The sequence below is a fragment of the Trichoplax adhaerens genome, genomic scaffold (assembly GCF_000150275.1).
Source record: "Trichoplax adhaerens TRIADscaffold_3 genomic scaffold, whole genome shotgun sequence".
NCBI lineage: Eukaryota > Metazoa > Placozoa > Uniplacotomia > Trichoplacea > Trichoplacidae > Trichoplax > Trichoplax adhaerens.
In genome coordinates, this window is record NW_002060945.1 from 4,237,281 (window position 1) to 4,253,579 (window position 16,299).

The window sequence follows — 16,299 nt, forward strand, 5'->3', positions numbered from 1 at the left end:
TATAAATTGATCAAGATGCCAACTGTAGATACTAGAAAGGAATTTTTATTGACAACGGCTTCCAGTTATCTTGGAATTCCAATCTCCGACAATACAATTACCCGTCTTGGTAAAGAAGTCCAAGTGGATACCTTTTTGGATGATGGCAATTGTACTACTTTAAACTTAACACTACAAAAACAATCAGATGGGAGTAAGGCAATTGTAGCCAAAAATACAGCAAGTCCGAGTGATACATCACAACAAACTTTGCTCTTTTACAAGCTGAAACCGGCTGTTATAACACCTGATAATATCCATAATAATGTTGTGGTCTCATCATTGCTAGATTCGCCCGTCGATACGTTATACCATAGTGTCCATCATATTTTCGCTCCACTATTACTCCGAGACCAAAAATGGAGCCAGTCGCTTGATCCAAAATTACAGAAATTAATCAGCGAACTGGAAGCGGGTTTAGCAAGTACCGTACGCCAACAAAATAACCAATCGAAATTTCAAAGTGCTGATCAAACCAATAATTTTGCCGGGATATTAACTCCATCCGACGAATTTAATTATTGGTCTGAATTATCCTTATCCAGTACCAAGCAAGAAATACGAGAAAGAGCTGGACATTTTAAAGAATTGTTCCAACAACTGGCGAGTGGTTATGCAAATATCGATGCAACAACATTAGGTGACAGTATTGAATTAATTGAACAAACACAAGACGTTTTAGATGATGTTTGGAAACAACTTGAATTTAAGCCTCCGTATTCGGAAGATAGAATGAGACACTTATTAGGAGTCATAAATGGTTTCATTGAACGATACATTCAACGTAAATTGAATGTACTAAATTTATGGACCGGCCCCTATCATCAAGTTAGAGATTCTATTAAAGCTGGTCTTTCCATTTGCGAACGCTGGACTGTTGCCACTGAAACACTAACCGCTCAGTTCTGGAAACGTTACGGCCCTAATCCCTGGAGTGGAGAAAAATTCAATCCCGAAGATTTATCTCGGTTTTCTGGTCGCCTAGAGGAAGTTAGTAAACCTTGACAACTTACATGATTGAATGAAAAATAGACATATCATTCAGACATTATTTATCATTAATCAATCATCTTATCTTTTTCCATAACTATAGATTCTAAATTTACGCTCTACCCATGAACAACTAACTCATTTACTGTCTGTTTACGAATGCGATGAATTAAAAACTGATCAAGTCTTTCAGTCCTTTTCTTCTTCAAATCCACTTTATTATAATCCTTATACTGAACCTCTCTGGCGTGCTGCAGTTAGCCAATACGAGAAAGGCATGATACCAGCAGAGCAGAGAATTGCTAGCAAACTTCGATCTCAGTTGAGAGAGCTTCAAGGAAAGCCTCATCAAGTAAGCGACAGTTCTTTCTTTCTATCTGAATAGATATATAGACACACAACCCTAATACTTATTCATTACTGCAATTTGCATTTAGCTACTAAGAGAATTCCAACGGTATCGCGAATTGATTAAAAGATCAAATATTCGTAAATCCTTAGTAACTGAGAGGTATAACTTAAATCTTCACTCACTGTATTATGTATTATAGATTTCAATATAGATGTAGATGTTTAAGTAGTATTCATTTCATTAACAATGATTTATGCTAACTGTAAAAAAGGGAAACATTACTGGGTCAATTAGTTGCTTATATGAAAAGTTTAAAAGAAGAGTTTACCTCTCATCTGAATATTCATCAGTCTGGTGGTAAACAAGATGCTTCATCAAGTGGTAAAAATATTCCAGAAGTTGTTAATAATATTATTTGGACAAGACAATTGGAAGCGAAAGTAAGGATTCCATAAACTCATCTACATACGAATATCTTAGCGCCAAAGTTACAAAGATTTCAGGCGATCGAAATATAATAGTTTGAGTAACAGTTGCAATTTGCTTATTTAACTATAGGTTGATGAAACGATGACAACTGCTGAAGTCTTGCTAGGAGATCTGGATGGCTTTAAACAATTTCGCAAAGATATTACAGATCTACTGGAAGAGCTCCAAGGATACCGTAATGACCTATTCGATAATTGGTCTCATTCTATGATATCAGCTTTAAGCGACCCTAAGCAATCTCTGAGGTTACTACTTAACCAAATATTTCAAACACGTATAATTATTACCGGTAATAACTACAATATAAAATTTATAAGTGTAATCATTAATTATTTTACGCATGGATAGTTTGCAAACCAGTGGACGTCTTATGGAATTATCAAAGAAGGATCAAGGAAAGCTGATTGTCCACTACAGCGAGCGACTGGTTACACTTCTGAGAGAAGTTCGTCAACTTTCTGCCCTAGGTTACGTTATCCCAGCCAAAATTCAACACGCATCTGAAACTGCTCGAAAATTTTATCGTCATGGAGTCATTTTAAAGCAGGTATACACAGTTTTTAAATTATCAAATTGCCCACACACAAAATAATTAAGAAACAGATTCAGTTATTATCTGCATTTGTTTAAATTTTTCTTTAGGTTGCTCACTTTTATAACACCATTGATCAGCAAATGATTCCAAGTCAACAGGCAATGATGTTAAACACTGCTCTTTCATTTGAGAAACTAATTAAAAATCCCAAAACTGGTTCAACTAATACTAATGATGGACGGATACAAATCACTTGGGATAATCCTAAAGAACTTGAAGATTATATAACAAAATTGCAGTCTACTGCTGATAAACTAATGTCTGAGAATCGGTTGCTAAGAAAATGCCACAATACAATTACTGAAAAGGTAATTTTTTCTCCTTAAGATCTTTTGCTTTAACTCTCTGCTGACTATTTGTTAACTACTATTTGCTCAAATATTTTAAAATAATTCTTTTAGGTTACTCGTTTATTTAGTATCGAGTTACTAAAACAACAACAAAGATGGAAAGATGGTCTAATGGAAATTAGACAAATCATGGCGAACTTAGGCAATATTTCGCAGGTAAGAGATACCGTATTTCCTGACTGCTTGTAATGCTTTACTGCTCGATAATTTGAATTAAAAATTTTACTTGCACTTGATTGAAGAAATTTAATGCCGAAAGTATGAAAACTTGGAAACTTCATTGGGATCATCAACTTTACAAAGCTTTGGAACATCAATATCAATTGAGCCTTGAATCATTAAATGAAAACTTGTCTGAAATTAAAGTTGAGCTGGTATTCAGGTCAGTATTTACTAACCAATAGTAATATAAATTAAATTTTAATTATTGATTGATAATAGCTTTTTCCAAATCAAAGCATCGTACCTATCTATCCTATTGATTACAGGCAATATTAGTGAATTCCTTTCTAATGATACTTTATAGCATAATAGTTAATGATAGAATATCACCAACCATTATTTCTCGTCATATTGATTGAAAAAGACATTATTAACGATTCATTATGTAATCTAAACGATACTCTTACTCAAATTATCCGATCTTATGGAAAGATCTAAGACAATATTATAAAGTTTACCTATGATTTACTTTGTGATATGTATTTATGTGCTACAGTTGAAGAAAATGACTAACTGTAGCTATAACTATTACAAACAGACAACAAAGATTGCAATTTCGGCCTCCCATTGAAGAAATACGTGCCAAATATTATCGTGAAATTAAAAAATTCATATGCATTCCAAATCATTTCCGAGGGGTTTCCGACAATGTATCGCCATTAGATACCATCTTTCCAGCTATGATCGACCGTAATTCTGATGGATTTGCTGTAGTTTATCGTAAAGCTGAGCAATTGTTTGAAAGACTAGAAAATGCTCGCAATATGTTTATTGACTGGACTGCTATTGGTGCTATCGATATCGACAAAGTTGTCGAAGAACATTTAACGACTGTAAATCAATGGGAGAAAAATTTCCGTGCCTTAAAAGCTCGTGGCAGAGAAGCTGAGAAACTACCTAGTACTATTAAAGTTGATTGCATCATTGTCTCGACCATCCCTGTTAAAACAACCATCGATGATCATATTCAACAGCTGTATGATGCTTTGGTCAACTCTTTACGTCGTTCAATAACATCTCATATAACCGTAATTGATGAATTTTTAAACGATGCAATCGATAAATTATCAACAAGGCCACAAAGCGTTGAAGAAATTAGTCAAGCAAAAGGCGATCAGAAAAAGTTAAGTGAAGAAAGAAGTAAAGTCTATCCACACTTTGAAAAAGCTGAATCTAAAAACAAATTATTGCGTTCTGTCGCTGGCCAAGGTATCGATCAACTAAGCCAATTACAACCGCGCTGGGATAAGTTTGAATTAATGATGGAAAGCCATGAGTTAATGATGGAAGAGCAAACTAAAGTTATGCGCGGTAATGTTGAATCACGTATTAAGACATTCAACCTTGAAATTGAAAAATTTGCATCGCGTTGGCATCAACTAAAACCCAGTGAAATTGATTCCTATTCCGATACCCCTTCATGCCTCAAAGCTGTAGAATCATTAAAAGAGCGCCGTGCTGAATTTAATGAATTAGTTGAAAATTCCAGTAAAATTAAAGAAGATTGTGTCCATTTCGAGCTTGCAGAACCAGAATTTCAACAAATCACTGAATTACAAACTGATCTTCAGCATTTCGAATCCATGTGGAAATTATTTGAAGATTTCATGATTGGCTTAGATAAATTAGGTCAAGAAGATTGGCTATCCTTTAGAGCGTCTTCATTCCAATTTGATGAATTTCTAACAGAATGGGATGATAAATTAAGAATGCTCAGTTTACAAAATGAAGCCAATACCATGACTATTAAATTGCAAAAAGACATCGATCGCTACAAAGCATTAGTACCAGTCTTAAAGTTTGTCCGTGGTGAGCCACTATCAGCCGATCATTGGATAGAGTTATTCCGCATTGTTAGCTTACCACGAGGAACAACATTAGAGAAATTGCGATTTCATGATATCCTATCTGTATCGGAAAATATTGTCGCTAAAGCAGGCGAACTAAAAGAATTAAATAGCCGAGCGCATGGTGAAGTTTCAATTCGTGAAGCTTTACATGAATTAGAATTATGGGGTGCTAGTGCTACATTTAATTTAACACCTTATAATGATACCCATGGACACGAATTAATGCTCATTAAAGAATGGAAAGAATTAGTTAACCAAGTCGGTGACAATCAAAGTTTATTACAATCCTTAAAAGATTCACCATATTATCGTGGTTTCGAGGATAAAGCTACAATATGGGAAAGCCGTTTTGCTGATCTGGATGAATATTTACATAATTTAAATCAAATTCAACGTAAATGGGTCTATCTAGAACCTATCTTTGGACGTGGTGCTTTACCTCGTGAGCAAGGTCGATTTAAACGTGTCGATGATGATTATCGATCTATTCTGGCGGATATTGCTCGCGATAATCGTGTACTATCGCTAGTAGCTAAGGCTGGACTACGCCAATTATTAGTAACACTATTAGATCAATTGCAACGTTGCCAGAAATCATTAAATGAATTCCTAGAAGAGAAACGTTCAGTATTTCCACGCTTCTATTTCATTGGTGATGATGATTTATTAGAGATATTAGGCCAATCAACTAATCCTAATGTCATTCAATCTCATTTGAAGAAATTATTCGCTGGTATTCATAGTGTTGAATTTGGACCAGACAGCGGTACAATTTTAGCTATGAAATCATTAGATGGAGAAGTTGTACCCTTGAAACGTCCAGTAAATGTTACACCTGAAGTTGAAATTTGGCTTGGCCATTTATCCAATGAAATGCAAGAGACATTAAAAGAACTTTTAAATCAATGTGTCCATGCTGGTCGAGCAGGAACATCAGAAGTCGATCCTAATGTCTATCCATCACAAATATTATGCTTATCCGATTATATTTTATTTACAGAGCGCTGTGAAACTGCAATTAAACAAGGTCGACTATCGGAATTTTTAATCGAAACGGAATCGCGCTTAGATTCCTATACCAGTGTGGATATGAGCGGGGAATCATCATCGTTATCCTTGCGTGTATTGGAACTAAAATTAAAAGCTATGGTTTTAGACACGATTCACTTTGTTCAAGTTGTTAAAGATTTAATCCAAGCTCAAGTTAAATCGATCGATGATTGGTTATGGCAAAAACAGTTGCGATTTTATTTGATTAAAGGCAGTTGCATTAGCTGTATGTGTGATGCTCAATTTGAATATACATATGAATATCAAGGCAATGCATCAAAACTTGTCCATACCCCACTGACCGATAAATGCTATTTAACATTAACGCAAGGCATGGATATCGGATTAGGTGGTAATCCTTACGGCCCAGCTGGAACAGGTAAAACAGAGTCAGTTAAAGCTCTTGGTGGTCTAATGGGTCGACAAGTTCTTGTCTTTAACTGCGATGAGGGTATTGATGTTAAATCGATGGGACGTATCTTTATCGGCTTAGTTAAATGCGGCGCATGGGGTTGTTTCGATGAGTTTAATCGATTAGAAGAAGCTGTTTTATCCGCTGTCTCCATGCAAATTCAAGTTATCCAAGCAGCTATTAAAAATAAATCGCCTTCTATTGAATTATTAGAACGTGACATTGAAATCAATACTAATTCAGGCATATTTATAACATTAAATCCAGCTGGTAAAGGTTATGGTGGACGACAAAAATTACCCGATAATTTAAAGCAGTTATTCCGACCTGTTGCTATGTCTAAACCCGATAATGATTTAATTGCTGAAGTGATCCTCTTTTCTGAAGGCTATAAACACGCTGAAAGTTTAGGTCGAAAAATTGTAGCTATCTTTAATTTATCCAAGGAATTACTATCTCGTCAACAACACTATGATTGGGGTCTTCGTGCACTCAAGACTGTCCTAAAAAGTTGTGGACATTTATTGTTGGATATGAAAAATAATTTAAAATCACGATCAGAGGAAGAGCAAAACGTTAAAATTGATATCCAACTTGAAGGTAAACTGGTTGTCCAAGCGTTAAGAATTAATACATTATCGAAGCTAACGTTTACTGATAGTAAACGATTTGATGCCTTAATTCAAGATGTTTTCCAAGGCATTCCATTTAGTGGCACTGGTTATGAAAAACTAGCGGAATCGATACGTCAAGTATGTCAAGAATTTAATTTATCCGTAAACGAAAGGCAAGTTAAAAAAGCGCTCGAATTATATGAGCAGTTACGACAACGTATGGGTGTTGTTGTCGTAGGTCCTTCTGGTTCCGGCAAAACGACATTATGGCGTGTCTTAAAGGCAGCATTAGCTAAAACTGGCCAAGTTGTCAAGCAATATACGATGAATCCAAAAGCAATGCCTAGAACGCAATTATTAGGCCAAATTGATATTGATACACGCGAATGGTCCGATGGTGTTTTAACCTATAGTGCAAGACAAGTAGTTCGTGAACCGATTGAAATTCAGTCTTGGATTATTTGCGATGGTGATATTGATCCTGAATGGGTCGAATCATTAAATTCTGTCCTTGATGATAATCGTTTATTAACGATGCCATCTGGTGAACGAATTCAATTTGGTCCTAACGTTAATTTCTTATTTGAAACTCATGATTTAAGCTGTGCATCACCTGCAACTATTTCACGTATGGGTATGATCTTTCTAAGTGATGAAGATACTGACATAAAAGCAATTATTGCATCGTGGCTCCGTGGTCTACCAGATGAGGATCAAAAACGTTTGCAAACATGGATTGAAGACTATTTCTTTCGTGCATTCGATTGGGTTTGGAAACAAAATGATCTTGTTATCGATACTAGCATGATTGGAATGGTCATGAACGGTTTATCCCATTTACGACAATCCAGAAGTAAAGGTGAATTTGCTGTTAACCTTATACGTGGTTTAGGTGCAAATCTACATCATGATTCTCGCGTTGCATTAGCAAAAGAAGTTTTCAATTGGGTGCGTGAATCACCACCTGATTCGCGTCGTATTCTAGATAGTTATTATGATAGCGATAGTCAAAAATTGAAAACCTACGAAATAATTGTGCCTGATCATTTAACGGTCGAAAATTTCTTTTCGAATCAAGCATCGCCAGTCATTAATACCGCAGATGCGCAACGATCGATAGACATTTTTAATTCTTGGCTGGATCCAAATAATCGACAGCCATTTATTCTTGTTGGTCCGGAAGGTTGCGGTAAAGAGTTACTCTTACATTATTGCTTTTCACAATTACGATCATGCCAAGTAGCTTTGATCCACTGTAGCTCGCAAACATCTCCATCTCATGTTATCCAAAAATTAAATCAAATGTGCATCGTTATTAGTACTAATACTGGCCGTGTTTATCGACCTAAAGATTGCGAACGATTGATACTGTATTTAAAAGATTTAAATTTACCTAAACCGGACAAATGGAATACTAGCCAATTAATTGCCTTCCTACAGCAATTATTAACTTATAACGGATTTTATGACTCTAATCTTGAATGGGTTGGCCTTGAAGGTATCCAAATTGTATCATCGATGAATCCAAGTACAACATTAGGTCGTTATCCATTAACAACAAGATTTACATCGATTGTACGTATATGTTCTGTAGCTGTACCGGAAGATTTACGCGCAATTTATGGCGAATATTTGCGTGCAATTTTACATCATTCGTTAAGTAGTCATCCAGTTTGGGGATCCATTAAAAATGTCCATACATTAGCAGGAACAATGGTCAATATCTATGAGCAAGTTCGATCCAAATTTACTGTCGATGATTATTCCCATTATTTATTTACACCGCGTGATCTAACAAGATGGACATTAGGTTTACTACGTTACGATTTAGCCGAATCAAGCGGAACAGGCGATAGCTTATTAACTGCATTCGCTTATGAAGCAAACAAATTATTTCGCGATCGATTAGTTGGATCAAGCACATTAGACCGATTTGATAATATTGTTCAATCTAATATTCGAGCTGATTGGTCATTTACTCCTGAATTAAAAGGTTATCACTATGTATCATGGGGTGCAACCCAATCTCGAACCACCGTGCCAAGTGATGATCAAAGTAATACCTTGCCAGCAAAACCTATTTATGGCCGCTTACTGGGTAAATTATCAGCTGCTGATTTTCAACAAGTTGTTAAGAAAGGTTTGCAAAGTTATAGCCGTGAAAATGGTGAATTAAATATATTAATCTTTGATGAAGTACTCGATCTTATTGCTCGTGTTGAAAGAGTTATAACACAACCAGGTGGATCATTATTACTTGCTGGACGTAGTGGCGTTGGTCGTCGAACTGCTGTTCGATTAGTTACCCATTTACATCAGATGACATTATTTACACCTAAAGTTTCACGCAATTACGGCTTAAAACAATTTAGAAATGATTTAAAATCAGTCATGCAACAAGCTGGCGTTGAAGGAGAAAATGTCGTATTACTTATTGAAGATTATCAAGTTGTTGAAGCGGAATTTTTAGAAATTATTAACAGCTTATTAAGTGGCGGTGAAGTACCAGGTCTCTACTCGACAGAAGAATTAGAGCCATTATTAACCCCATTGCGTGATCAAGCATCACAAGATGGATTCCGTGGACCGTTGTTATCCTATTTTACATCCCGTGTACGCTCTAAACTTCACTGTGTCTTAATTATGGACAATACTAACGCACAATTTTCAGTAGCATGCAAGTCTAATCCAGCATTTTATAAAGCTTGCTCATTCCAATGGATGGATTCATGGAGTACCAACAGTCTCATGAAAATACCTCAGATTTATCTAGATCCACACACTCAATCCGATTCAAGCATTAAAAATGTCTGGAATGATTTAGCTAAAGCGATCTTACACATCCATGAATCAGCACCAATCGATAGTACACCACGTCGCTTTATGACATTATTGCAAAGTTGTCAAGCTGTCTATAACATGAAACGTGAAGGTATTGAAAAACGCCAAAGTCGCCTTCAAGCTGGTTTATCGAAATTAAATGAAGCTAAATCATTAGTCGATGATTTAAAAAAGGATGCAGCTAAACAGAGTACATTATTAGCTGAGAAACAAGCTGATGCTGATCAGGCATTGCAAGAAATATCCACAAGTATGCAACGAGCTAGTGATCAGCGAAATGAAATGGAAATATTAAAACAAAAATTAGCTGAAGAATCGGCTAAATTAGAAAAAAGAAAGAAAGCGATTGATATCGAATTATCCGAGATTGAGCCATTAGTTCAATCCGCTCGTCAAGCTGTTGGTAATATTAAGCCAGAATCTTTGTCTGAAATACGTTCACTACGTATGCCTCCTGATGTTATACGTGATATTTTAGAAGGTGTACTAAGATTAATGGGCATTTTTGATACATCATGGGTCAGCATGAAATCCTTTTTAGCTAAACGTGGTGTTAAAGAAGAAATTTGCACTTTTGATGCACGTAAAATTACAACAGATATACGTGACAATGTCAATGAATTACTCAAATCGAGTAATTCGTTCGATGAAAAAGTAGCTAAACGTGCTAGTGCAGCTGCTGCACCATTAGCTGAATGGGTTAAAGCCAATATTAAATTTTCTATTGTATTAGAAAAGATTGAACCCCTTGAAACGGAACAAAATGCGTTAAAGCGTAACCTTGATAAATCACAAGCACGCTTAGATAAATTAGTTAAAGCATTAAATGCAGTGGATAAAGAGGTTGCAGCTATGAAAGAGCGTTTCGAGAAGCGTACAACAGAAGCGGCTAAATTAAAGATACAGCTAGAGAAAGCACAAGAAACGATTGATGCAGCTGAGACATTAGTGACTAAATTAGATGGGGAATATAAACGATGGTCAACTCAAGTTACTAACTTAACATCAGAAATGAATCAATTACCTCGATGGTCATTAATTACAGCTGGTTTTATGACTTATCTTGGAAGTGCACCGGAAAATGTACGTGAAAATAAAATTCATGATTGGTGTCGTGCATGTAATGTAGATCGATTGGATTTGCGACGATTTTTGAGTACAGAAAGTGAGCAATTGTCCTGGAAAGCAGAAGGTCTACCGTCGGATAATTTATCCATTGAGAATGCTATCTTTATTTTAAAGTCTTCTATAACACCATTTTTAGTCGATCCCTCGATGAGAGCAACCGATTGGTTAAAAACCCATTTAAAAGATGCAAGATTAGAAATAGTCAATCAACAAGATCCTAACTTTACGACATCACTTGAGTTAGCGATACGATTTGGTAAAACATTAATTATCCAAGAAGTGGATAATATCGAGCCTATATTAATACCATTATTAAGGAATGATTTAATCAGCCAAGGCCCACGTTATGTGATCCAAATTGGCGAAAAAGTTATCGACTATAATGAAGATTTCAAGTTATATTTAGCTACACGTAATCCTCAACCGGAATTACCATCAGATGCTGCATCAATCGTGAACGAAATTAATTTTACAACAACGAAAGCTGGTCTAACAGCTCAATTATTAGCTATGACAATACAAAACGAGAAACCAGAATTAGAAGTACGCAAAATGGAATTTTTAAAGACAGAAGAAGAATTAAAAATTCAAGTGGAAAAATTAGAAGATTCCTTATTAGAAGAATTAGCCCAAGCTGAAGGCAATATCTTGGAAAATAAGGATTTAATCGAATCATTAAATAAAACTAAAGCAAGTAGCATTACAATCGCTGAATCGCTACAAGAATCACTACGACTTCAATCCGCATTAGATCAAGAGCGTGATGTTTATCGTCCATTAGCCGAATATGGTAGTTCCTTGCTGTTTGTTATAACCGATCTAAGTAAATTAAATAATATGTACCGCTTTAGTTTAAGCTCCTTTTTACGCTTATTTCAACGTGCATTAAAATCAGAACTTGATGCTGGTAATATTGAAATGCGAATTAAATTATTAATGTCATCGTTAAGATCACTAGTCTACGAATATGCATGTCGATCATTATATAAAGCTGATCATTTAACATTTGCAATGCACCTTGTCCATGGCATTCGACCAGAATTATTCCAAGAACAAGAATGGGAATTCTTTTGTGGCCTGATTGTATCGGACGTCAACGTTCACAAACAAGAAGGAAGTAAACGATCTCATGAATTTTTACCAAATTGGTGCGATGCTGAATTAGCCTCATCGATTGCTGCATTGAAAACCACCTTCCCAACTTGGTTTCAAAATCTTAAATTAGACGATAATAATATTTGGAGTACATTTTCAAGGCATTCCCAATGTGAGAAAGAGTTTCCGTCTGATGTAACACGCAAAATTAGTGAGTTCCAACAAGTGTTAACTATTCAAGCTTTGCGCCCTGATCGTTTACAAAGTGCTATGAGCCTTTTTGCCGCACGTGCACTCAATATGAAAGAATTGTCACCGCCGACATTAAATTTAAAACGATTGTATACTAATGAAACTGTAGCTGATGAACCAATCTTGATTATTATTTCACCTGGTGCTGATCCATCACAAGAATTGCAAGATCTTGCTTCTAAGACTGTTGGCGAAGATAAATATCATCAAGTAGCAATGGGTCAAGGCCAAGCCGATATTGCTATACGCTTATTACGCGATTGTGCTCGAAATGGCGATTGGCTTTGCTTGAAAAATTTACATTTAGTAACATCATGGTTACCAATTTTAGAGAAGGAATTTAAATCGCTCGAACCGCATCAGGATTTCCGTCTATGGTTAACTTCAGAGGTTCATCCAAAGTTTACACCAATATTACTTCAATCTAGCTTGAAAGTAACTTATGAAGCACCTCCAGGTAAGTTCGAGAAATTGATCTTATCTGTGATCATTTTAAAATACGTTAGGATAATAACTTTTAATCTCATGTTGGAACTATGTTTAACAATTTACTTATTGAATTTACTCGTATGTTAATATTGGCATCTTGTAATATAGGGGTAAAAAGAAATTTACAAAGAACATTAGAATCATGGTCAACCGATTTTTTCCAGAAAAGTAATTCACCAATTAGAGCACAAGCTTTATTTACTGCTGCATGGTTTCATGCTATTGTTCAAGAGCGTCGTAGTTATATCCCACAAGGCTGGTCGAAATTTTATGAATTTTCAAGATCTGATTTACGTTGTGCTGCTGAAGTCATTGAAAGGGTGTTGAAAAAATCCGGTAATGACTCAGTGAAGTGGGAATTTGTCCATGGCTTATTAGAAAATGCAGTCTATGGTGGCCGTATCGATAACCCATTTGATATTCGAGTACTTGAATCTTACCTCCATCAATGCTTTAATAAAAGTGTAATTGGAGGCCAATCAGGCCGACGAAAACCACTCACCAATAATTTTAGCATGCCTCAATCATCACATTACCAAGATTACATGGATATGATCTCGTTATTATCCGATAATGATCAGCCTTCCTTGTTTGGTTTACCAGCTAATATTGAACGATCAATACAAAGATCAATTAGTACACAAGTTATTAGTCAGTTGAAAGTATTGATGAGAGCTGATGCAATAGTTGATAAATTCGATAAAGAGAAATGGCAGACAGAATTAGGACCGATATTGCAGTTGTGGAAGAAACTCAATCAGGTATAAAAACTCGTACCGTATTTAACTACAGTTTCTAAGTAATATAGTGATACAGTACAATAGTTAAGAAATAAAATGTCCTATTCTTTAATACGTTATTCCTCCTTCTAGGGTACTAAATTACTACAAGAGAAAGGCTCATTCCCCTCTGGGAAAGCTGTTGATGAATCCCCAGTTACCGCTTTTATTCAACTTGAACGATATAATGCTATTAAATTAATGCAGGTAAAAATATGAAAACTAGATAATTTATGGATTAATCCATGCCTACTTTATTGGTGACTAAATCACGACAAAAAATAATTTGTTAATATACTCTGTCCTACACAGTCCGTTCATGGCTCTCTGTCTGGACTAAATAAAGTTATACGAGGAAATGCTCTACTAACAACAGCAATAACCGCACTAGCTGGAGCGCTTCTTAAAAACGAGGTAACTTTTGCATTACAATAATTCTGGTTAATATTAACTATGCTTGGAGTGTATAAGCAAGTATTAAATAGAATATGGAAATGATTGTTGTCAATAATCATCTAAATCTAGGTACCAAGTAGTTGGAGCAATAAGTGGGACGGTCCAGAAGATCCTATGCAATGGTTACGCGCATTAGTAGCCAAGACGTTAGCATTAGGAACATGGGTTCAAAAATCTGAATCAGGATCTTTACTTTCAGAATCATTAGATTTAGCTGAACTATTTCATCCAGATACATTCTTAAATGCACTAAGGCAACAAACAGCAAGGTAAATAAGCGGTATTTGGAATACCCTTTTAATATAGATAGATAGCTTCTAATTAAACATATTTACACCATATGACTATAGAGGGACAAAATTATCCATGGATAATTTAAAACTCCAATGTTCATGGGATGGAGAAATTAAAGGAGCAATGCATCCAGTTAAGGTTTGTACCGACATACATCAAACAAACTGAAAAACTACATTCTTTTATACCGTTAAGAATTTAATAAAGATACCCTATAATTATTACAAGCAAGAAACTGATGAATTTACTTCCTTTACAATAGATTACAGGCCTACAAATCGAAGGATGTATATTTGATGGTAGTCGATTTTCTGATTGTCAGCGTGATACTTCCAGTATATCAGCTGTGCCAGATTGCAAAGTAGCGTGGGTACCGAAGGTAATAAATGAAAAAATATTCTTGGGGTTGTTTTTAATGTAAAAGCTAGCGATTTGAATTTCCTTTATTACATATCTATGTTAATGTCTCTTAATCATGATATTAATACTAGGAAATGGTTAGTCCATACCCTGAAAAGAACTGTATGCTACTCCCTGTATACTATGATACAAGTCGGGAAGGAATTGTAACTAAATTGAATGTACCATGTGGTGGTCAACAAATTAAATGGATCCAGTGCAATACTGCATTATTCCTGAAAAAGATATAAACTCAATTTTTTGTTTTCATGAGCTACATGTTATGTCATTGCTGCTCTATCAACATTAGAATTGCACCGCATTACCTCAGTGGCATAGGAATATTTTATTCTAAATTGATTATTTGATTTTTAGAGTAATTAGTAATAATCGTATAACACTCAACCTCCGTACATTAATCTTTATGAACTATTTCATAGAATTCTTATTCTTATTCTTATGTGATGATTTATTTTCAACATTAAATCCTCATGCTCTTGTATACGATCTCTTTTATTATATACTATCATAGCAATCTGCTTTATTAGAATGATAAAAATATAATATTATTATTAGTAATGAGGTATTTTCTTTAACACGGAGTTTAAGAACTCAATACGTCATTTGCTGTGGAGTTCTCAGTATTTGTTTGTGCATCCTATTATTTCAGAATTGTATAGCGAGTATATTTAGATCAGCCTGTGTGACCATTATACTCACATGACGAGTATAATATGCTTATATTACATATATACTATATACCTATTGTATATTCAAGCAGATGAAATAAAATACCAATCACAAAGCAATTAAAAATATCACATCTGTCAAAGGTAGTACAGTATGTGTGTACACATATTATACATTTACTGTATAGAACACGACGTTAAATTAGATGATGACGGTGATGATGATGATTCGTAGTATACTGAGGACATCACGCATGCTAATATTACATTTTTACTCAACACTTTTTCAACCAATTTGCAAACAGACCTACGTTGAGGCAATATTCATTAATTGCCCCATGCCCCATCACATAGAACTTGGTACTTGTTGTTTCTATTACATCATATTTTCTATTAGACTGTAAGGGCATTGATACTACATACGTTGTGTGATATTGAAAGGAAGTTCACTTGACTCCTGCACTTAAGTAGCAGATAGTTATAAAAGTTATTAAATCAAATTACTTGCTTATTTGTAGGGCTTGGCAAAATTATAAGGTTAACATTAAGGAAAAATTCTAGATTTAAAAACAAATTTTTTAATGATTGCCTATTTGATTAATTTAATTTAAGATAATTAGTCTGAGATTGGGAAGAAAGCTAGGAATGCAGAAAATCTACAGTCTTTAAGCCGCTGTGTGTCACTATTTATGTCAATCAAGACGCTAAAACTAGGTGTAAATATTGGATTTACAGAAAAAAAATAGATAAGCAGCAGGACCAGAAATTATCATCAGACATGGCGTCTTCTTATTGCTAAAATAAAGTACGATGCGTCTTGTCAATATTATGATTGTAAACGTAATAATTACTCATAACAAATTATAACGCATAAAGTTAAAATTTCGCCGACGCAACGCTGTACTATAAATTAA

The 16,299-nt window shown here is 35.0% G+C and overlaps 1 protein-coding gene across 1 annotated transcript; it reads left to right on the forward strand.

Annotated features, from left to right (window-relative positions):
• Window positions 1-15: 15 nt before the first annotated feature.
• On the forward strand, window positions 16-14,947 carry TRIADDRAFT_22099 (uncharacterized protein; the record flags this gene model as incomplete). The annotated part of the gene is made up of 17 exons (XM_002110418.1): window positions 16-1,029; window positions 1,133-1,381; window positions 1,467-1,540; window positions 1,653-1,821; window positions 1,940-2,115; window positions 2,219-2,417; window positions 2,513-2,773; window positions 2,867-2,971; window positions 3,058-3,197; window positions 3,576-12,736; window positions 12,877-13,529; window positions 13,641-13,754; window positions 13,860-13,961; window positions 14,073-14,272; window positions 14,354-14,435; window positions 14,560-14,676; window positions 14,789-14,947. 17 exons carry the CDS (start codon window positions 16-18, stop codon window positions 14,945-14,947), a joined length of 12,975 nt encoding a protein of 4,324 aa, XP_002110454.1.
• Window positions 14,948-16,299: the final 1,352 nt, after the last annotated feature.